This window comes from Bos indicus, chromosome 13 (genome assembly GCF_029378745.1).
Source record: "Bos indicus isolate NIAB-ARS_2022 breed Sahiwal x Tharparkar chromosome 13, NIAB-ARS_B.indTharparkar_mat_pri_1.0, whole genome shotgun sequence".
Lineage (NCBI taxonomy): Eukaryota > Metazoa > Chordata > Mammalia > Artiodactyla > Bovidae > Bos > Bos indicus.
In genome coordinates, this window is record NC_091772.1 from 75,744,040 (window position 1) to 75,767,595 (window position 23,556).

The 23,556-nt window shown below is 49.0% G+C and overlaps 1 protein-coding gene across 5 annotated transcripts in view; it reads left to right on the plus strand.

Annotated features, from left to right (window-relative positions):
- The window catches only part of EYA2 (EYA transcriptional coactivator and phosphatase 2), a 263,020-nt gene that overhangs the window by 228,575 nt on the left and 10,889 nt on the right, over window positions 1–23,556 (plus strand). For all 5 annotated transcript variants that reach the window (XM_070801824.1, XM_070801823.1, XM_070801822.1 and 2 more), the window contains 5 exons: window positions 11,147–11,205; window positions 16,731–16,891; window positions 19,498–19,612; window positions 20,572–20,693; window positions 23,000–23,100. In XM_070801824.1, coding sequence (XP_070657925.1) covers window positions 11,147–11,205; window positions 16,731–16,891; window positions 19,498–19,612; window positions 20,572–20,693; window positions 23,000–23,100 — 558 coding nt within the window. The remainder of the gene's footprint in view (window positions 1–11,146; window positions 11,206–16,730; window positions 16,892–19,497; window positions 19,613–20,571; window positions 20,694–22,999; window positions 23,101–23,556) is intronic.

The window sequence follows — 23,556 nt, forward strand, 5'->3', positions numbered from 1 at the left end:
TCCCATGGACGGAGGAGCCTGGCAGGCTACAGTCCTGGGGTCACACAGAGTCAGACACGACTGAGCAACTAACAGTTCTAGAGGCCAGAAGTCCCAGATTAAGAGGCTGGCAAATGTGGTCTCCAGTGAAAGTTCTTTTCCTGGCTTGTAGAGATCACCTTCTCGCTGTCTCCATGTGACCTTTCCTCGATGTGTGTACAGGAGAGAGAGAGAAAAAAAAAAGAGTGTGTGTGTGTGTGTGCTAGCCAGTTTTGAGTCTCTTCTTGACTATTATGAGCACATGTGCTCAGTTGCTAAGTCATGCCTGACTCTTTGCAACCCCACACACCAGGCTTCTCTGTCCATGGAATTTCCCAGGCAAGAATACTGGCATGGGTTGCCATTTCATTCTCCAGGGGATCTTCTTGACCCAGGGATCGAACCTGTGTCTCCTGCCTTGGCAGGTGGATTCTTTACCCTTGAGCCACCAGGGAAGCCCAAATGAACACACTAATCCTATCAGATCAGAGTCCCACCCTTACAACCTAACATTAATGACTTCCTTAGATGCCCCCTCTCCAAACAGAGCCACACTGAGGGTTCACACTTCCACACATGAATTCGGGGAGGACACAAACATTCAGTCCATAACATCTATTTTACAAATGAAGAGACTGAGGTACAGAAGGGTTAAGCGAACAATCCAAAGTCACACAGTTGGCAGAGGCCGTCTTCAGACCCAGGCAGCTGGCTCTGGAGCCCTTCCACGCATCAGCTGTGCTGTGCGGTCTCTCCCAGGAGAGATTGCCATCTGGCTAAGAGCAGAGATTCCCAGTGGGAAATCTCGACTTGCACAGGGCTGTAGACAGCAGGTTCTGAGGGAAAGGGGGAGCAGGGAGGATAGATGTGCCAGGAAGCCTGGAGAAAGACTGACAGCAAGAAAACAAATTCCTGGTGCACGTGAAGAAAGTGAAGATGAGAAACTCCTCTGTAAATTAGCACGGCATCTTCACATTGTATACATAAAGGTCACACAGATAACAGCAGCCTAAACCACACTACAGTACTAGAGCACCCTCCCTCCCCCCGACCCCCGCAACAGGAACAAAGCAATAAACAGAGAATCTAAATGCATTTCTATAAAGCAGGACATGGACAGAGGCTGGAGCTGAGTAGGAGGCACTGGTGGGAATAATAAATGCAATCACAGTGACAGCTGACATGTCCTGAGGGCTCACCTTTCAGGTGACCCCTAAAGGGCTCACCTGTATGCCTTCATTTAACCTTTACAGCAGCCACAGAGGTAGATTCTGTTATGTATCCCCATTTTAGAGACGGGAAGACTGAGGCACAGAGAGGTTAACGTACTCAGGGCTGACTTGTATTGAGCTCTAACACTGTGCCCAGCATCACACATGCATTTTCTCACTGAAATCTTAAGTGCCATGCAAAGGAGTTGTTTCTTTTTTAAGACTATTTTATGGATGAAGAATGAAACCCAGAGAGGTCACTTTTCGAGGGCCACAGAGCTAGTAAGAACAGAGTGGAGGTCTGATCCCGGGCCAAGCTGACTTCTAGGCTAGGATATTTATCTTTCAAAGAAGATACAATTTTGAGATGAATGGAGACTTGGAGAAGGAGAACAGGTCCACAGAGTGGGTGGAAGAAAAGAGTCCTTCATAAGAAACGAGATCATCGGAAAGGTTTTGGCAAAAGGTATCCCCGGCCCAACTCAGGCCTGGCCAGGCAGGCAGGTGGGCCAGAGGGAGGACATTTCTAGATGCTGCTGGAGCTCTGGGAAGGCTCATGCTGGAGGGACTCAGAAGTAGCTGGAGTCTGGGCAGGCCGTGGCTGCCTGCCTGACACACAGGCCTGATTGCTAAGCATCTGATTTATGGTTCTGCAGGAGCTATCAGGGAGAGTAATATTTCACCGTGTCAGCGCTGAGCTGCTCTCCAGAACGTCCTGCCCAACTGACCATTAATGCAACATGGACCACAGCCTCTTTAATGCTCTTCAGAGAACTTAAACATGCAGACAACACGAGGAAGATGGCCCGGGTTTCCCTCCCAGGAAGCAGGCCCCTCGCCGGCTAATCTAGAGGCAGGATTAAGCAACCTCGCTCTTAAAATATACCTGCCTTGGAGGAGGAGTGGGCAGGGAGTCCATCTGCGCTCTGAGTCATTTTTCTAAAGCAAATTTGTCAACAATTTCCTTTCTGCGTTCGTGTCTCCAAGCAGCCAAGGACAAAAAGTAATGGGATTGGACCACAGCAGAGCAGGTCGGGAAAAGCCCAGCTGTCACCAGCTTAATCAGAATGGATTTTGATGGGTATTTGTCACCAGGCTTACTGTTCATAAATGAGCAAGGATACAAAGTAGCGAAACCTGTGGGATGCAGGCAGAGTCTAATCCAGATAACCTTAAATTACATTTATTAGAAAAACCAGGAAAATTAATAAGAACTGGTCATTGAAAAGACCATTAAGTAGATAAGTCCTTGGTAAACACAAACAAGGGAAAAAAAAAGAGAGAGAAAAAGAGATCAGTAACCAACATCCAGAATGAAAGAGTGGACATTATTGTAGGTTCAGAGGAGATTCTCTTTTTTTAAGTATTTATCTATTGTATTTATTTATTTGGCTGCACCGGGCCTTAGTTGCAGCACAAGGAATCTTTAGCTGTGGCATTCAACTCTTGGTTGTGGCATATGGGATCTAGTTCCCTGACCAGGGATCAAACCAGGGCCCCCTGCGTTGGGAGTGTGGAGTCTTAGCCACTGGACCACCAGCCCAGCCACTGGGCACCTTTGCCCAGGCCCTGTGACTCTGTATGTAAGTTCCACTGACCCGGTCTGAACTTCAGTTTGCATGCTGGCGGAAGGAGGGGTCTGGACTATCATTGGAATTCTTTATCAGGCCAGCCGTATGCCTCATCACACACCGACGAGTGGATGCAGTAACCATATTTCATGGTTTTAAAATCCTGGAGACCTTGAAGGCCCAGAAGCAGTGACACTCCTGCAGCAACTAGTGTACGTGGCACCCAGATCTTGGCTTCTAAACACCATTTTCCAGTGAAAGGAACCAGGGCTCCTTGGATATGAGACTGATTCTAGGGCAGGACAGGAAAGACATGGTAACATGGAGCATCTTACAGTGCCCCAAACTAAGGACATACTCACAAAGCCCCATGATGATGGGGTATGTCATAGGGATACAAGAGCTGACCAGAAAGAGTCAGAGCTGGAACAATTTGAGTACTAAAACAAATAACATAGCATCTAACCCTAAGTATGGGCTTCCAGGTGGCACAGTGGTAAAGAATCTGCCTGCCAATACAGGAGGTACGAGAGATACGGGTTCAATCCCTCAGGAAGATCCCCTGGAGTAGGAAATGGCAACCCACTCCAGTGTTCTTGCCTGGAAAGTTCCACGGACAGAGGAGCCCGGCAGGCCACAGTCCATGGGATCACGAAGAGTCGGACGTGACTGAGCAACTGAGCACGCACACAACCCTAAGTACAAAGTAAGCGCCCGTGAGTCCGTACTGACGCAGATAAAGGATTGAATAAACAGACAAGTGGGGGAGAAGAGACAGCTTTACAGTGGAGAGACCTGAGGAACACTGCCCGAGCCAGGCGATCAAGGTCAGCATCGCCAGTGTTACGTCATGCTGGTACAGCATACCCTTGATGTGATGTGCTGGGAGTGGCACTTTCACCTCTGCGATCTCCCTCACCAAAAGCCCTAGCCCCGGTCTAACCACGAGCAAAACATCAGATAAATCCCAGTTGAGAGACATTCTGCAAAATACCTGACCAGCATTCCTTTAAACTGTCACCAAAACCAGGGAAAGTCTGAGAAACTATCACAGTCCAGAAGAACCTAAAGAGACAAGATGAAAAAATATATCATGGTATCCCAGATGGGATCCTGGAAGGGAAAAAGGATGGTAGTGGAAAACGGAATTAAAAATAGACAGTAGCTAATAATAATATAGTGATATTTATTAGTTGTGACAAGCCATTTGAATATAAGATGTTAACAGCAAGGGAAACTGGGCATGTGCTGTATGGGAACGCCCTATACTATAGTCACAATTTTTCTGTGAATCTAAAAGTATTCTAAAATTTAAAGTTTATTTAAAACAAACAAACAAACAAACTGGAGACTCATCCAGTAACTTGCCCAAGATCACACACCTAGGAAATGGCAGGGCTGGTACTGGAGCCCAGGGATGGGCTTTTGAAGGCCAACTATAAAGTCAAGGCCATGTGAAACTTAATGTGTCTACCCCTGTTCTCTTCTGCCCTGTTCCCTGAGATGTATTAATGTGTAGCATCCTGACGTGTCCATGGGATTAGGACTGAAGACTACAGTGTTCTGCTTTGCTTCTAAATTGTTTCATCAGCAGAACTGACCATCCATGAACCTCTTGCAGTGGTGAACTCAATTCAGTTTGAGGCTATGGAATCCACAGTAGTAATACTAGCAATAATCAAGACAAACGTGTATGTGGTATTTTCTACAGTCAAGGGACTTTTCAAAGTGCTCTATCTGTATTGACTCATTCAGTCCTTACAAAACCCTAAGTGGGAAGTACCATTCTGCAGCTCAATCACAAACAAAGAGGCTGAGAGTCAAAAAGATTCAATACCTTGTCCAAGTTCATTCTGTTAATAAGTAGCAGAGTCAGAATTTGACCCAGATCCCAGAGTCTGTGCTGTACTCTCTGACCTTGCAAAAACCAGTTAAAAAAAAAAAAAGGACACTACTTTACGATTTCCCAGTTTAGTAGATGAAACAAATTAGCCAGTGTATCGGGCCTAGATTCATCCTACAGGCCCCACAAACTGCAGAAACAGAGAAACATTTGTCCTGAAATGGGGTAGAATTGGGGCAGTTTTTACAAAGGCAGTGACATCAACAAACCTTGGCAGGCTTTAGATAGTTGGAAAGAGAGCGGGGGAAAGCATTCAGAACAGAAGGAACAGCAAGTGCAAAGGCCCTGGGGCCAGAGGACGAGGGTTGTTGAAGGACTGCTGCTGCTGCTAAGTCGCTTCAGTCGTGTCCAAATCTGTGTGACCCCATAGACGGCATAGAACCCACCAGGCTCCCCCGTCCCTGGGATTCTCCAGGCAAGAACACTGGAGTGGGTTGCCATTTCCTTCTCCAATGCATGAAAGTGAAAAGTGAAAGTGAAGTCGCTCAGTCCTGTCTGCCCTTAGTGACCCCATGGACTGTAGCCTTCCAGGCTCCTCCGTCCATGGGATTTTCCAGGCAAGAGTACTGGAGTAGGGTGCCATTGCCTTCTCCACTTTAGCAGAGGCTATGTCTGCAGTGCATTGGGAAATGGGGAGTGGAAGGTGATGAGTAGCAGGGTGTGCAGACAAGTGGGGCCTGAGTCATGGTGAGGACTTGGAGGGAGGTGGGAGCCATTGTGGGGTTTTGAGCAGGGGAGGGCCAGGATCTGACTTAGGGTTTAGCAGGATCCCTCTGGCTGCTGGATGAAAACTAGGCTGGAAAGAAGGAGGGTAGAAATGAAGAGGTGATGGTAATAGCTGAGTCAGAGGTCCACAAATTTCTGTCAGGAGCCAGAGAGTAAATATTTTAAGTTTTTCAGGGTCAGACTGTCTCTGTCTCAACTACTCACTTCTCCCGTTGCAGGACAAAATCAGCCACAGACCGGAAGTAAATGAATGAACATGGCAGTGTTCCAATAAAACTTTATTTATACAACAGGTGGCAGGCCAGATTTGGCTCCCAGGTCATAGTTTGCTGCCCCCTGGTGTAAGTGGGAGGTAATCATAGCTTAGACCATGGTGGGAGCAGCAAGGGAGACTCTTTACGGAGACTCTTTCCCTTTGACATGTTAAGTTCCTGTTTCCAACCAGATTTATGATCTTCCGGATCTTTCCATTTTCATTTATGTGTATGGATACATTTGTATATAGTATCTCATTTTGTTTTTCAGTTCCGTTCGGTCACTCAGTCATGTCTGACTCTTTGCAACCCCATAGTTTTTAATCTGTGTAGACCCCAGTGATACTGGCCATCTCCTTCTCTAGTCTGCTGCTTTTTGCCCCGCAGGACGTCTTTGTGCTAGCCTAACAATCTCCGTCTTCCTTCTGAGCGGCCAGGTGGGAGTGTCCTGAATGGATATACCACAGTTCATTCCGCCATGACCCAGTTGAGGGAACTGCAGGTGATTCCAGCTTCTCACTGGGGTGAATGGCCTCCTTGTGCAGGACTCTGTGTGTGTTTCTCTGGGTCAGAAAGTGTCAGTTCCTCAGCACCACTGCGCCTCACCAATGTCGAGGCCACAGGAACCCCCCACTCTGTCTTGGAAGGGTGTTCCTGCTCAGATCCCCCCCCAAAATTACAGTCACACTTTGAGTCCAGAGAGGCCAGAGGCACCCTGGGCAGTGAGAAGCTGGCATCCTCAGCGTGAGGATGCCCGTCCCCCACGCAGCCCAGTTGAGGAGCCAGGGGTCCTTGCCCCCAGGACCCAGCCCAGTTGAGGAGCTGGGGGTCCTCGCCCCCGGGACCCAGCCCATCCTCACATCCTCCGCCCTGTCCCGCTCCCCTCGGTGCCGGCTCGGCAGGTAACTCGATCCAGGTCAGCTGGCGGAGTATGAGGTAGCGTCTAGCTGAGCGTCATGGTATTTTATTAAGCCCGAAATGTGATCGCTACTGTTGTCACACTTTAGCGCCCCCAACAATCCCCTGGCAGATGAGAAAACCAGAGCCTTCCCGCATGCCTTTCCCCTGACGTCAGGGAAAGTGCAGGGAACCCTGCCCGGGGGCCCGAGAGCCTGGGTGACCCCCCGGAGCAGCTTTCAAGCCTGAGGGAAGGACCGGGGGCCACTGGGCAGTGTTTTTCCAATTTCAGGCAAAGCAACGGACTGGGGGAAATCTGCTATTAATTTCTCCTCGGTGCCTGGGTCTCAGAAGTCAGCGCTGGCTTTTCAATACAGTCTCCGTTAACCTATTAGGATGGCAGGCCCTAGGATCCTTCTGTCTTGATGACATTGCTCTGGATCAGGGGTCTCAAACAAGGATGCTCACGGGGGCCCAAGTGAGGTAAAGTGAGGAAAACCCAGCAGAGGCTGTGGGGGGTGGAGATGGAGCTTGAGGCTGTGGATGGTCAGGACAGAGGCATGCAAGCCCTGCCTTGCCAGAGCATGTAAATTCTCAAAGTAGAAGAAAATCTGGAGAGACGGAGAAAGAGGGAGAAGAAGGGAGAGAGAAGGGAGGAAGGGGAAGTGAGGGAGAGAGGCAGGGAGAGAGACGGCTGTTGTTCCAAAAAATGTTTTATTGTTTTAAGACAGTTTGGGCTAGATGAGATACATCTCCTGGCCAGCTCTCAAGCTCTTCCCTAACTGAACCTGTCAACACAGCAGTGAAATTGTCCACCCTGTTCCTTTGTCCCTCCAGAGCTGCGCTGTCCAGCGGAATTTTCTGCAGTGATGGAAACGTGCGCCATCCAGTATGGTAGCCACTGGCTCCATTTGGCTATGGAGCCCATGAAATAGACCTAAGGAACTGAATTTTCTATGGAACTTTTTAATTTATTTATTTATCTTGGACTGCACTGGGTCTCCACTGCTGCACATGAGCCTTCTCTAGTTGCAGCACGTGGGCTTCTCACTGCAGTGGCTTCTCTTGTTGCAAAGCCTGGGCTCCAGAGTACGTGGGCTCAGTAGTTGTGGCACACAGGCTTAGTTGCCCTGTGGCACATGGGATCTTCCTGGAGCAGGGATCGAACCCTTGACCCCTGCATTGGCAGGCAGATGCTAAACCACTGGACCACCAGGGAAGTCCTCTATTTAAGTCTAACTAAATATAAAGAACCACGTGTGGGGACGTCCCTGGTGGTCCAGTGGCTAAGTTTCTGTGCCTGCAATGCAGGGGCCCTGGGTTTGATCCCTGGTCAGGGAACTAGATCCCACATGCCACAATTAAAGACCCTGCATGCTGCAATGAAGATCAAAGATCCTGCATGCCCCAACTAAGACCCTGAGCAGCCAAATAAATAAAGTTAATATTTAACAACAACAAAAAAAAGAACTACGTGTGGCTGATTGCTACTGTATTAGATAACGTGATTATAGGACCTTTTCAGTCAGAGGTATGCCATCACAACTCTTTAGGAAAGAACACGCCGTCTCAGGGACAGGGATCAATTATACCACCAAGAGATTAGAATCCTGGGTGCATGGAAAGAAAGGCGATGTGGAATCATACATAGAAACGGTTTAGGTGTCAGCCAGATGTCTGCTAGCTTGAAGAGTGGTCATTCATTGCCTCCCAGGTTTTTTTTTCCCACTACTACCCAAAGAGTCTCTCAGTCGGAGTCACCGCTGAGCGGCCGCCATGTCATTTGCCCTCTGGTCTGGCTGCCCTCTGCCCAGGGCTGACCCTAAGGAAGCCCCTGGGCGGACCTCCCTGCTGTTGCTGCCATCCAGGCGTGTCAGAGCGCACCACCCACCCCCAGGGACCTCAGACACACCAGGTCCCATGCCACAGGACCCCAAGTCCTGCTTCGCCACTGCCACAGAACTGTGGGCAAAGCAGGCCAGGGACTCTGGGCATAAACCTCTTCCCAAGCCAGAGGCTTCAGCAAACCCCCTCCAGTCCACAGCCCCGTGAGGAGGTTTGGAGGGGTCAGCGCCACACCACCCCTTCTTCTAGGTTCCGACCTTCATCCCCACAAAGCCGCCCAGGCTTCCCCAGGTACGACTGTCTCCACCCTGCCCCCTGTATCTCCATGACAACCAGGTTCCCTCTGTATATCTTTCACAAGTGATGGGAAGGTGGTTCCATTATCCCCCAGCAAAGCTCCTGTCCTCAAAGATGAATTCCAGCCTCCTCCTTGTGTAAAAAGAAATCTGCTCAAGATGTTGATAGCACCATTTTTTTCCCCAGCGTGTCTCCTCCTGTGAGGAGTCCAGGGATATAACAACCAGTTTTTTTCTCAGAGGTCAAGCTCAGAGTTCCACGTGTGTCTTCTCTCTCTAACAGTCTTTACTAGGAGGTCTCTACGCCCTGAAATTGTCTTGCAAAAACCAAAACGTGGATGTTTACAAATCTTAACACAGTAATCAAAGCTAACATTTGTGTAGCACCAGGCTTTTCTTCTCTCGTTAACCACGTAAGCAGGTTCTGTTGTTATCTCCATTTGCCAGTCTGACCTCTGAGGTTCAGGATGGCTGTGTCATGTGCTCAAGGTCACACAGCTAGGCAGTGGTTAGGTCCAGGATCCAAACCCAGGCGATCAGATTGCAGAGCCTGACTCTATAATCAGTACCATGGTGGCACGCACAGCACACTCATGATTTTTGCCTTATGGATCTTTCACCTGAATGTACTTTATGATGGAGGTGGAGCTCTTCACAGGATTGGTGGGATTTGCATGTGGCCTCCTTGGGGGCACTGGCATCACCCTTGCCTCTTGGTTGCCAACTGCAGAAAACCCCTTTCCACTCCCTTAAACAGAAAAGTCCGTGTATTCCTTTCCTGTGACTGCTGTACAAATTACCACACACTTAGTGGCTTAAAACAACACCGCTCTAGAGGTCAAACGTCCAAAATCAATTTCACTGGGCCGAAGATGTCGGCAGAGCTGGTTTCTTCTGGAGACTTTAAGGGAAGAAACTGTTTCTTTGCCTTTTTCGACTCCTGGCAGCTACCTGTATTTCTTGGCTTGTGGCCTCTTTCTCCACCTTCAATGCACCTCACTCCAGTTCTCTTCTCTGTCATCAAATAATACCCCTCTGCCTCTTACTTGCAAGGACCCTTGTAATTACATTCAGGATCCAACCAGCGTACTCTCCCCATCTCGAGATGGTTAACTTAATCACATCTACAGAGTTCCTTTTGCCCTGTGAGGTTCCTGGGATTAGGACATAACACATCTTGGGGGGGCTGCAGTTCAGCCTACTATAGTGGTCAGGGTGGCCTCCTCTCAGTTGCGGCGGGATAGAGCTAGTCATGTGATCGTACCTCATCCCTCTCTCAGGCTCCCAGACCTGCTTTCCTCTAACAGCCCCAGGCTTAACCCCACCATCCAGCAGCCCCAGAGAAAGGAGAGCTCCTCTTTCTCAAAAGTCCCAGGGCTGGTTCTCATTGGTCCATCTGAGACCACACCCTCATCTCTGAAGCAATCACTGTGGCCAGAGGACCCTGGGTCTCTCTGATTGGCTGAACCTGAGTCACGTGCCCACCAATGTCATCCCCTCCTCTCTGTCTTAACTGCCACGTGTTAAGGTATTTCTGCAGAGAACATGAGTGGTGGCCGGCAGCTTGTTATTGGAATCCATTGAATGGCCAGCACTTGAAAGGGTAACCTGGCACATAGCAGACATGAAGCTGCTCGGTCATGTGCGACTCTTTGCGACCCCATGGATAGTAGCCTACCAGGCTCCTCAGTCCGTGGAATTTTCCAGGCAAGAGTGCTGGAATGGGCTGTCATTCCTTCTCCAGGGGATCTTCCCCACCCGGGGATCAAACCCAGGTCTCCTGCATTGCAGACAGACAGACGCTTTACCCTCTGAGCCACCAGGGAAGCCCAAACTATATGCCTGGCACATAGTAAGTGCTCAACATAGTAAGTGCTCAATAAATGATGGTCACAGGTGGTGGGACACAGAGGGGAACTTGGGCAGGGGGTACCTCCTGAAGCTAATGCTTGAAGAATACAAGGTTCACTAAGCAGATGAAAGCAGAGAACCCTCCACACAGAGGAAGCACCTTGAACAAAGCAAAGGCTTCCACGGTATGGCCATGGTGACCGTAGGTCCTAGTGTACCTGGGGACAGAGGGAGATTGGATTGGTCCTATTTTGTGCCTGTCCTCCCAGTGTATTACTAATAGCAGCCCCCTTACACTGCAAAACTGTCAGGGAGTGCATGATAAATTATACAGTCATTACCACCCCTTATAGCCAAGCAGCTCCTTCATAAGGAAACCAAAGGCAGAAGAGGATGAGACTTACCCAAGGTCACCCAACATTTAGTAGCAAAGTCTGGACAGTCATATTCAAGACTCCTGACTCCCAGTCCAGTGCTCCTTCACCCTCCAGCTTATGAAATCAGCTCTCAAAGCCTGCATCAACTTCACCAGTCACATATCTCCCTTTTTCTCTTCTTGCCAAATTCTCCATAGGATTGTGACCAGATCCACGTGGACGATGTCTCATCCGATGACAATGGGCAAGATTTAAGGTAGGAATTCAGGGAATCAAAAATGCCCCTTCTGATTGCAAATCAAGCTCACCTATCACTGGGATGCAGAGAGGAGGCTGGTTATCAGTGAAGGGTGTGCCTGCCTCCACCATAACTGGGACTTGTTTCTCTGAACTCAAAAAGCACAGTCATGCCGCCAACCCTGCAGCTTCTTCCACATCATCTCAAGTCACTGGAGCTGAGCTTCCCACAAATCCCCTGTAACTCTGCTTCTGCTGATCTCTTTGTGGGTCTTTTTTTGCCCTGCTAACTAAAGTAATCCATGCATGGGGGCACAGGTTCAGTCCATGGTCAGGGAACTAAGATCCTGCAAGAATAAACTAATGCATGCATATTGTAAGAACTGTCATACACCACACCTAATCTTGCCTCCCAGAATCACTACCATCAAGAGTTTAGTACACCTTTTTCCAAGGATTGACTGCACTCATTAACATATATATATATATATATAAAATCTGATATAAGATCAACACAGTCAACACTCAAAAATATTTCTTGAATGAATAAATGGTATGTTGGTTTTCTAGGAAAATCACTCCAAGGACATGAATTCCAGAAATAAGGTCCCCAACTGCTCAAAATGAGACAGCTTTCTGAAGAATGTGGCTGAGGAATGTTCCAAGCCTGCCCACTATAAAAACAAAACCCTTGTTAATCTGTGCTTATCAAAATGATCACTATTCAGCACCTCTCGGCCCATCAAAAGTATTGTGAGACCAAAACGATGTTTTGCTTGTGGGCCGTTTGTGGTAATTTTACTTAGCATTGGCTTCTGAGGTGTGTCTTCCAACTTACTCCAAAAAAAAGAAATCAAAGTGTCTGTTACTGAGCCCTGCAAGTCTTTTCAAAGCCCAGCTCGATTAGAAGTGATTGGTAGGCATCGCCTGCTTCGCTTTAATTAGCCATTCAGAAAATCCTCTGCAGTCAGGCCTGGCCAGGACCAGGCTCCAGGGCCCGCCAGGACTGCTCAATTTATGGAGTAAATAAATCCCAGATCAAGGCTAATTGTGTCCTTTCCATGAAGTCATCCCTGGGAACCACTCTCCCTTTGAAAGCAATAAGCAACCAGCGTTCCATTTTTATCCTCTCTGCTGTAGTGGCTGGCTTGCATCGAAAGCGGTGCCCCTCTAAACCCTGACTCGAGCTAAGCTGTTGGGCACCAACTCACTTCAAGAATCCACAATCCAAGGGTGTTTTTTGCCCCTAGGAGCCAAATTCCCCATGTGTTCATTCAGGAAATATCTGTTAAGGACCTACTGTGTGCTAGGCATCAAACGCCTCCCCCCCTTTTTTTTCCCTCAGTTAATAGTGAAAACTGAGACTGCCCTGGTGGACCAATAGTTAAGACTCTCTGCTTCCAAGGCAGGGGTCACAGGTTTGATCCCTGGCCGGGGAGCTAAGATCCCACGTGCCACAAAGGTGGCCAAAAAATAATTAATTAAAAAAAAACAAACAGTGAAAAGAAACAGCGGTACCGTCCTTATCTTGCACCGTGCCCTGCTCCAGATGCTTCACATGGCTCACCTCATTGCGCCTTCACAGCAGTTAGGGAAAAGTGGCTCTTACCACCCTCGTTTTACACGGGAACAGGAGGTGCAGAGAGGTCAAGTAACTTGCCCAACCTGACACAGCTGGTAAGTGCGGGAGGCAGGATTCATGGACACCCTGCCCTGCCCTCCACCTCTTGGCAGCACATCCAGCCATCTCCCCAGGGTGTCCGCTGAGTTTTAAGTCAGCGTTTTTCAATAAATCCTCTAGCCTTTCTGCACTACCCAGGGAGGGGCTACTGGTGGCTACCCATCCCAGAGCTGACACCTGCCTCTCCCGGAGGCTCTCGGGTTAACCCGCCACCGCTGCTCTGTGTAGCACAGACTCTCCTCTGAGCGGTCCCTGCGATACCAAGGGAGCTTCCCCAGCGGGTCTGAGGCGGTGGATACTGGTCTGGGAAGTCGCACATGCGCGGTACCATCTCCCGTGAGTACCCAGGAGGTCGTGCCTGAGCTCCACTTCTCCAGGGATCCAGAAGAGTTTGAAAAAGGAGAAGAAGCCACTTTTGAAAAGGAGGAACGTTAGGGTGAATGGGTGCTCCAGCACCCAAGTTCACCGCCACTCAACCAAGGCCACAGATGGCTCTACAGTCACACAGACGCCCTCTGTGCCTGCCCAGCGGCTCCTCGTTGGAGGCTGCGGTGCTCAGACCACTGGATGGGAAGTGGTCTGAAGCTGTTCTTCCATAGACTCTTAAAAAAAAAAAAAAAAATGGAAAAGAAGTTGATAGAAATTAAGTGAAAAAACAAAATTCTCTAGCAAGATGAGAACCTTGACAGTACAGAGGAAGGAGTATGTGGCAATTTAAAGCGTGGGTTCTTGGGGCATGATTCTCCTTAGTAACATTTGTATTTCAAACCTTATGAACATTCCCTCTTATAATTTCTCTTCCTAGGGACATGGTCTTTGTATTGTAATTTATCAAAATCCACTGACTTTCATAAAAAATACGTATTTTCCCAACATATGTAAAAAAAAAAAAAAAAACTATAGTTGAATATCACTCATCAGGCTATTCATATCAGTGGTTTTAAATACTACTCCAAAATGTGAAACTTAAATTTCAGGAAAAAATGTCTTAATATTTTTTATAAAATATTGTGAAATATCCAAAATATTTTCCCTTTACTGTGGCAATTGAAAAGAACTCTTATAAAATTTCCTTTACTTGATAAAACTAATGAGTTAAAATTCTTTTTAAATCCAGAGTAAGAGACCTTATATACAGCAAGCTATGTAATGATTTCCATTTTAGACATAGTGGTGGTCACTCAGATAAGAAGTAACCTTGTATTTATCCAAACACCCAATAAAGCAAAATTCTCAGGTGGAAAAAGAAAAAGTGTCAGTTCTAGAAAAGAGGAGCCCTGATGGGATAAAGTCACATAGCCCCTTTCTCATCAGGTTAAGAATGTGCTCGAAAAGTGCCCAGCACAGTGAATAATCCTTACTAAATGGCTCTCTGTCCCTTTGATTAGATGTTGTCTGCTCCCTTTTACTAGTTGGGCTTATTTTATTTCTCTTTAGCCCCTGATCACCGCCACCCAAGGGAGGGGCTGAGAAAAAAGTGACAGCAACACCTCTGTGTGACAAACCCACCGGCATCTTTGGTGGGAAAGAGGAAGGATTCCATAATTTCACTTTCCAGTCCTCAGGAGAGATGGTCCCAGCTTGTGCAGGACTTCTGGGGCCAGAATCCATTGCGCCAGACCCGCTGGGGAGGCTCCCTTGCGGTTCAGGAACGGTGGGGAGGAGTCTGTGCTACACAGAGCAGCGGTGGGCGGGTTAACCCGAGAGCCTCTGGGAGATGCAGGTGTCAGCTCTGGGACCAGAGTCATGCAAACAAGTTGTTAGAACAGCCACATTTTATCTCCAGGCAGAAGACATTTTTTAGTAATGTTCTCAAGATCTCAGAAGTTACGATGTTAAATACCATGTTATCAAGCTAGTGGTCGAACAAGCTAATTACACACAATCTGTATTTTTCTTTTTTCTTTTTTTTTTTTGGTCATGCTACACAGCTTAGGAGATCTTAGTTCGCTGACCAGGGATTGAACCCACACCCTCAACAGTGAAAGCATGGAATCCTAACCACTGAACCACCAGGGAATTCCTCATCTATTTAAATCTGAGTAATTCAGTAAAAAGCAGAGCAGAGACTGTGATTACCCCTATTCGAATCTACCATCTCCAACTCACCACTTGCTGATATTATGACTTACTTGCTTCTAATCTTGTACACACTCACAAATGTCTGTGAAAAATGACCCAGGTGAATGTGTGTGTGTTTATGGCCATATGGGCAAGAATTTGTCTGAAGAACAGCTTGTGTCAGCCCATTGGTATCTCTGGGATTGTCCATCCAGCCTCCTCTGGAGAGAATCCCTGCGTCTGCAGCTGAGCCCTTTCACATTAAGCCACCCTGCTCAGTGTCCTCCTGGGCCGCCTGCCCCAGTGGTGAAATCTGATTTCAAATTTGAGGCATCACGTAAGGCATCTCTGTGGATCCTGCAAGGGTTTTGTTGTCACCAGTTTGATATTCAGGCTGAGCCCCACGCACAGGAGAGAATGACCCAGCACTTCCCACTTCCAAATTCCCTTTTCTCTGTCGCAGCACTTGTGTTGAACTGGGGATACCTAGGGTACAATTCCCCAGTGTTGTTTCATTCCTAGTGCATCACATCTCCACCCTTAACCCATCACAGATAATCCAGAAACAACAAAATAATAGGAAGAGAAAAACGTCAGCCAGCTGCCCCCGCCGCCATTGAGAGGCCCTGGTACCACGCTGAACTGCTCCCCACACCACACCCAGGCTTTTTCTCTCTGAAGAGACCTTCACTGTGGAAGTTTTTGGTCCACATATTGCCTTGTGACGTCCCATGATTTTGCAGACCTGTACCAGGCTTCCGGTGGAGGGAAAGAAAATGGTGTTCCATGAGACCTGGGGTTTTCCTTCTCACGCTCTAGCTGCTGTAGGTGACAAATCGCCCACAGTTCCCCCTTCTGGTTCCCAGCTGGCACTCCTGTCATTAACTTCCAGTGATGCTCTGACATGTCCCCAGGGCATGCTTCATGCTGACGGAGGGTTCTATCTACAAAGTACCAGCAATCAACTCTGCCTGATTTTTTCTTTTTTTGGCTTCAGCGCTGTGCACAGGCTTTCTCCACTTGGGGCAAGCAGGGGCTACTCCTCCTTGCAGAGCGCAGGCTTCTCACTGAGGTGGCTTCTCTTGTTGCGGAGCACAGGCTCCAGACTGCGGGCTCAGTAGTTGTGGCCTGGGGGGCTTAGCTGCTCTATAGCACATGGGATCTTCTGGGACCAGAGATTGAACCTGTGTCCCCCACACTGGCAAGTGGATTCCCAACCACTGGACCACCAGAGAAGTGTGACTGCCTAGTTTAAAAGATAAAATTAGCGTGGGGAATGCCTATGGAAAGACACAGAGATGCTCACAGCAGAGGAAGAAAGGGTTAGCCGCCAGGCCTTTCGAGGCATGTGAGGCAGAGCAGATTTGGGGATCAAAGTATCAAGAGCTCACTGGTATTTTCTTCTGGACTCTTCTCTCGGGGTGAACCGAGGCCAACCACTTTTTTGGAATTGCCTTTCCAGCTTCAGATTCCAAAGTGGGGGAGAGAGAGGCTTTCCTTGGCTTGCACTGCATGCAGGGAACAGAATGACTGCCCCTCAAAAAAAGAAAAAAAAAACAGAGATGTTCTTTGATACCAGAAGGAAAGAGAATGGATGCCCACTGGGCATGTGCACAGGATGCCACTGTTGTTTGGGAAGTTAATGAAAGCTCTGATCCTGCTTCTCCCAGAACGCAGATACTCAGAGCATCCTCGCACGTTCGGGGACACAGGCAAACATAAGCCCACCCACGAGTCTCCTGGTGAGAAGCTCCCACCTCCCCGCAATAACGCTGTCTCTTCTCCCTCTGCCGTCTCCCCAGCACCTACAACTTCTCCGCCGATGGCTTCCACAGTTCGGCCCCAGGAGCCAACCTGTGCCTGGGCTCCGGCGTGCACGGCGGCGTGGACTGGATGAGGAAGCTGGCCTTCCGCTACCGGCGGGTGAAGGAGATGTACAACACCTACAAGAACAACGTCGGTGGTGAGCGGGCCGGGGAGAGGGCGCTCGGAGGGTCTGCCTGCCTGGGCCCCGGGCGCACCCCCGGACCGAAGGGAATTCATCAAGAATGGATGCTGTCACTCACATCCCACATGCGCGGCGCCAGGCTCCGAGAGGCCCGCAGACCCTAGCTCACCTGGGGTGGCCCTCGTGACGCCCTCTGGGAGAGGGCACTATGATCTCATCACCCCCACTTTGGGTCTGGGGAAGCTGAGGAAGCGATGACATGTCCTGCCCATGCATGATCACGCCTCCGGCCCCGCCGTGGTTCTCCACCTCTGGTCCTCGGACCAGCAGCATCAGGGTCACCGGGAGGCTTGTTGGAAATGCATTCTCTGGCCCCCACCTCAAACCTGTCAGATCGGAGCTCTGGGGTGGGCCTGGTCCTCTGTATCTTGACTGGCCCTCCAGGTGATTCTGATGCTTGTTGAAAGCTTGAGGGCCACAGGCTTCAGCCCTCACTACTCAGATTGTGGCCCCTGGAGCAGCCACATGTGCATCACCTGGGAGCTGGTGAGAATTGTAGACACCCAGGCCCCTCCCAAGGCAACTGAGTCAGATCTGTGTCTTTAACAAGATTCCCAGGTGATTCGTGAAAACACTGGTTCGCAAGCTTGGCTCATATTGGAACCCCCTGAGGAATTTCCCCTTCTGCTTTCCTTGGCCTGGCTGCCGCTTGGCTTCGGGACTTACTGAGTTCCCTGCGCAATTCTACTGTGCGGCCAAGTCGTGAAAGCCACCAGCTTCAGTGGCAGGAGAGCGTTGGTTTATCACACTGAACAAGAAACCTGGAAGGGGCTGGAGGCAGGGTGGGTTCACCAATGACCAGGCCCTTGATCAATATTTCTGGAATTCTCTAGGCCTTTGACTCTTAACAGGTGAGGCTGCTTCTTCCCTGGGAGGTACATGGGGATGTTTTTGATTATCACGACGTCTCTAACCAGCTACTGGCCGGTAAAGGGAATTAGATTTGAGTAGGCGGATAATAGAATCTGCCGTCTACACCTTGACCCCATTCCCGGAAAGAGTCGAGTCCCGGGAAGAATTCAGGGTCTCCAACTGGACAGAATCCACTTCTAGTCCCAGCGCGGCCACTTTCTAACTCCCTGAGCCTTAGTTTCTTAAGTCTATGAAATGGGGATAAAAATAATTCTGCTTCCCTGGTGACTGAAAGGTTTGTTGTTAATGCATACAAAAGGCAGGACTGTGCCTGGAATGCAGCAGGCACTCAGTAAACAGTAGCATTTATCACTGGTTCCTTTCAGTTTCGCTGTCTTTTAGATTCTTCTCTGTTTGCTTTCTGCGGGTAGAGCATCAGTCCTTCAGGACAGATTTTCTGCCTTGTCTGAGGCTGCAGTCCTGGCAACAGCGAATGTTTATTGAGCATTTCCTCCATGCGAGGCTCTGTTATGAAGGCTTTTTTGTCTAATAGGTTTTTTGCTCTTCACAACACCTCTGTAACAACTTTCTTTTAAATAATTTTTCTATTATTTCTTTTGGCCTGTGCTGGGTCTTCGTTGCTGCACGGGCTTTTTCTCTAGTTGCAGAGAGCAGGGGGCAGCTCTCGAGTTGTGATGCAGGGGCTTCTCACGGCAGTGGCTTCTGTTGCAGAGCACCGGCTCTAGGGCGTGTGGGCTTCAGTAGCTGCGGCTCCCAGCCTCTCGAGCACAGGCTCAGTAGTTGTGGCGCACGGGCTTAGTTGCCTCGTGGCATGTGGAATCTTCCCAAATCAGGGATCGAACCTGTGTCTCCCACACTGGTAGGCGGATTCTTCACCACTGAGCCACCAGGGAAGCCAGGTATCAGTTTTTATCACGCATGTTGTACCAAGGTGGAAACTGCGGTCAGAGAGTCTCACAGCCCAGGTGGCAGAGCGAGTCCTGAGCCGGTGACTTCTCCACCTCTGCCCACACTTCACGGCCTCTCACACCCAAGCCTGTCAGCTGCAGGAAGGAAGCAGAGAGCTTCGTGGTCAGCCCTGCCTGCTCACCCATCTCTGCACACAGATGGAGGGAAGCAGGTGTGCTTGGAGTAGGGGTGACAGGGACCGAGTCAGCCAACAGAGGCCCTCGGGTCCTCATCCAAGTTAAGCCCCAGGAAATGCTCAGGGCTTCTGTCGGGCTGTTCTGCTTTCCAGTCAGCTCAGGGGAAATTATCTGATGTATCAACAGGCAAGGAGCTGGCGGCTGGCAGAACACCGGTGCGCAGCCCCTTCCTGCTGCCCCGCCCTCAGCTATTTCTGCATCACAGAACCAGCCCAGTGAGGGCTGCAGCCGCCAACCCAGGAGTCACTGTAGACAGCAGCATCCTAAGGGTTTCAGTAAGTGTGTCTGGAAAAGAGCAAGATACAGGATGTAAAGAGAAAATGCTTAATAAGTCAGCATCTGGGAGGCAGTGAATGATCAATCCATCCATCCATTGAGCCTATCAGTCAATCTCAAAATAAAATTTAGGTCACTGGACTGAAGTTGTCCTTGGGTGTCACCTGACTTGAAACCTCAAAGTACAGTAGCTAGACTCCCTTTCTGTCACCCTACTTCCCCAGATCTCTAAAATGATAACTGTATGTTTTTTTGCTTTGTCCACAGGCTTGATAGGAGCTCCCAAAAGAGAGACCTGGCTACAGCTCAGAGCCGAGCTGGAAGCTCTGACTGACCTCTGGCTGACCCACTCTCTGAAGGCACTAAACCTCATCAATTCCCGGTAGGTGGGAGCCCCCATTTCTCTTTGTGCCGCTGAACTTTCTCCCATTCAAGGCTGGTGGCCCCTTCACGTCCACAGTGGGACAATCGAACTCTCCAAATTCTCCCTGGCACACTTTCCAGACATTTGATAAAGCTGGGATGTACCAGGCACCATGGACACCTTGTCCCATAGATGAGTAGATAGCTGCAGAGACTCAGTCAGGGGCCAGCAGAGCTAAAGACTTTGGTCCGTAGGTCTGTCTTCTCCTGTCCACTCTTGCCCACAACACCCTGCAGCCACAACATTGCCCGGTGAAAACCATTTTATAGAATGCCCCAGTTTATCTGGTGGGCCCTTAGTGAGGTCAGGGGAGTCCAGTTTCATTCTAGGCCTCCTAATAAATTGCCTCTTACTCTTAAAAAAAAAAAAAAATCACCTGCAGCAGAGAACAAATTACTCTGTACCAACATCAGAATTCTTGTGACCCAATACATGAATGGTTACAAAATGGCAGCCCGTGAGCTGAATCCACCCTACTGATGCATTTTGTCTGATACACACTTGGCCCCAAAGACAGGGAAGGTTAATCCAGAACCGAAAGGTTTTGAGGATGTCAGGTGTCAGAACTCGCACGTGCTTTCCAGTCCTTATGCCAGGCCTCACGTCTCCCTGCTCTCCCACACTTGTTCTGTACCGCTCAGGTACGTTTCCAGCAGGTCCCTGCAGCTATTTTAGTGACCCTTGCAATTAACATTTGCTTTGTAAATAGAAGTATTATACTTGTATTCAATTGTAATGCGTCAGGAGGCTTAAAAGAGAGGAATGGCGGGAGGATCCTGGAGCTCCATCCACCCTCACCTGAAGATGACTTGGCCAGAGCCTCCAAACCGCACCAGAATTCCCACCAACTCCAGGCTCAGCTACTAAACTCCTTGTGCTATCCTGGAGTTCTGACCCACAGTCTTCTTTGTCCTCAGGCCCAATTGTGTCAACGTGCTGGTCACCACCACTCAACTAATTCCTGCCCTGGCCAAAGTCCTGCTGTACGGATTGGGTTCTGTGTTTCCTATTGAGAACATCTACAGTGCAACCAAGACAGGTAGGGGAACCTGCACCTACAGGGGGAGGGTAAGGTCGACTTTGCCTGCCGGGATGAGAGGTTTAACGACACCAGGGAAGTTAAAGAATTTGTCCGAGGCATGACCAAATTCCCCAAACCACTCTCATAACCTCTGCTTCTAGAGAAATTGCTTAGTTTTGCAGTTTTCCAAAGTGTATTAGTAAGATATGCACAAAGCTGCTATTAACAAATACCCGCAAATACAAGGGTTTAATTACATTAGTGCGTGTATGTGTGCTAAGTCGCTTCAGTCATGTCTGACTCTTTGCAACCCTGTGGACCACAGCCGACCAGGCTCTTCTGTCCATGGGATTCTCCAGGCAAGAATACTGGAATGGGTTGCCATGCCCTCCTCTAGGGGATCTTCCTGACCCAGGGATCGAACCCTCATCTCTTTTGTCTCCTGCATTGGCAGGCAGGTTCTTTACCTCTAGCCCCACCTTTGGGAAGACCCTAATTACATTAGGGCCAAAGCTAAGTTCTCTCAGAGGTCAAACAGACCAAAGGCGAGTGATCCAGGCTGATGGGGTGATTCTGTTCATACTCATCCAGGAAGCAAGGTTCTTCCCATTTTTCCCATCATCATCCCTTCTAATTTTATTCTAATGTATATGGTCAAATCAGAATCTGCCATATTGTTATTCTAGCTTATGGGAAGGGAGAAAAGAGGAAGGGGTGATACACCGCCAGTATTCTAAAAATAACACCGGGGGCGGGGTTTACTTCTACTCACCTATTGGCCTAGCTTAGTCACGTGGCCACAACTAGTTGCCAGGGAATCTGGGAAATGTAGTCCATAGCTAAATGACCATAGCTAAGTCCATGGGGTCGCTAAGAGTCGGACACGACTGAGCAACTTCACTTTCACTTTTCACTTTCATGCATTGGAAAAGGAAAGGGCAACCCACTCCAGTATTCTTGCCTGGAGAATCCCAGGGACGGGGAAGCCTGTTGGGCTGCCGTCTATGGGGTCGCACAGAGTCGGACACCACTGAAGTGACTTAGCAGCAGTAGCAGCAGCAGGCCCGGGTAAAACTCGGGAAATTCTATTATTAAGGAAGAATAGGAAAACATTTCCCACCCCAGGATGGTACATGAGGTGGTTTTATTTTAGGTAGTACATTGAATAACCTAACTTTGAACCACACAGAAGACTGTTGATTTTTTTAATGCTCTTTCAAGAAGTGTCTCAATTTAGTGTTATCCTGTTTCAACAACTCTTTCATATTTGCTGATCTCCCTTATTAACAGATAAAACACCTTAGGCTCAGAGCTCTCATCAAATAAGAGAATTCAGTAACTAAAAATGAACAGCAGCATTGTCATCAGGACAAGTAATATTGGTTTTTCTGGGGTAGGGGTAGAGGGACACTGTGTCTTGATTAGTGTGTGTGTGTGTATCACCTAAAAATGTATAATAATACAAAATCTAGTTAAGATGTTTTTGATGAGATATTTTTACCTGTGTTTTGTTTTGGAGAAAAAATCAATTTATAATATATACTTTGGAAGCATTTCCTTAGAGCAGAGCCTTTACTAAAGTTCTAGACCAGAGATGGCACTGGATATCCTTCAGTGCTCAGGGTGGCAAAGAAATTAGCCAGCCCAAAACGTCAGGAGCACCGAGGCTGAGAAATGCTGATATAGGTGAAGCGCTCAGCAGGCACCAGCATAGAGTCACAGCTGTCACGATTAGAACGCTTCTCGTTATGATGGTAGTTCCTAAACTTGCCGACGAGGTCAGGTTGAGCTAAGATCTGAATTCAGTGTGCCAGGATTGATGCTGCTGCCTGGCCACCTGGGACGAAGGAAAACATGAAAAGATGATCATCTACACGAAGCAAGAGAAAAACAAACCAGGGAATCACATGAGGGCCACCCTGGTGCCAGGCTGCCCATCTTCGGACACGTGAAGCCCGACACTTCTGCTTCCTAACCCTGGGACCCTGGGCAGATCACCTCACCTCTCGGGGCTTCACGTCTAATCTGTAAAACGGGTCCATCGCTCTTACACCGGACAGCTGCACAGACACCAGAGCGTGTTTCAAACCCCTGTTCTGCCTTTCTGCTGGGTCCCCGTGGACCAGCCTCTTAACCACTCTGGGCCTCTGTCTTGTTGTCCTGTCGCCTGGGGACAGGGACACCTCCAGGTTTGCTCAAGGATGAAATGATTCATCCCAGGTCCTTAGGAAGATGGCTGCACAAAGTAAGCTCTTATTAGTGGTGATTATTCACCGCAGCCCCAGGTCCTCACCGAGCATCTCCCTTTCCTTCCGTGCATGCAGGGAAGGAGAGCTGCTTCGAGAGGATAATGCAGAGGTTTGGCAGAAAGGCCGTCTACATCGTGATCGGCGATGGAGTGGAAGAGGAGCAGGGAGCCAAAAAGGTACTTCCTCCACGAAGCTCTCAGGCTGCTTCCCCCTCCTCTGTTGAGCCTGTCTCCTTTCCAGGCTCTTTGGTCACTGGTCCACTCCCACTCAGAAATCGCAGAAGCATCCTGAGTCATTTCCTTCTGCAAATCCCCCCTCCGTGCCTTTGGCTGCCGCCCCTGGTAGCCTTGCATTGTTTCTGGGACAACTGCTCAGGAGCCCAGAGACCCTCCGTCAGGGCAGGCTGGTGGGGGAGCTGGTGCACGTGTGTGTTTTATTTAATACTCACTGATCATATGTTCCAGGAACCCTTCCCAGTTAATAAAGACAGCATTAAGCTAATAAAAAAGAAAATCCTGCTTTTGTGATCTCAGGCCCATGAGGAGACAGGCAGGGGGGTTCTGGTGGCCGTAGCTCTGTTCTTGGAAAAGAAACAGCTGCTAAAGTCTGGGGTCTGGACCTGTCGACAGCAT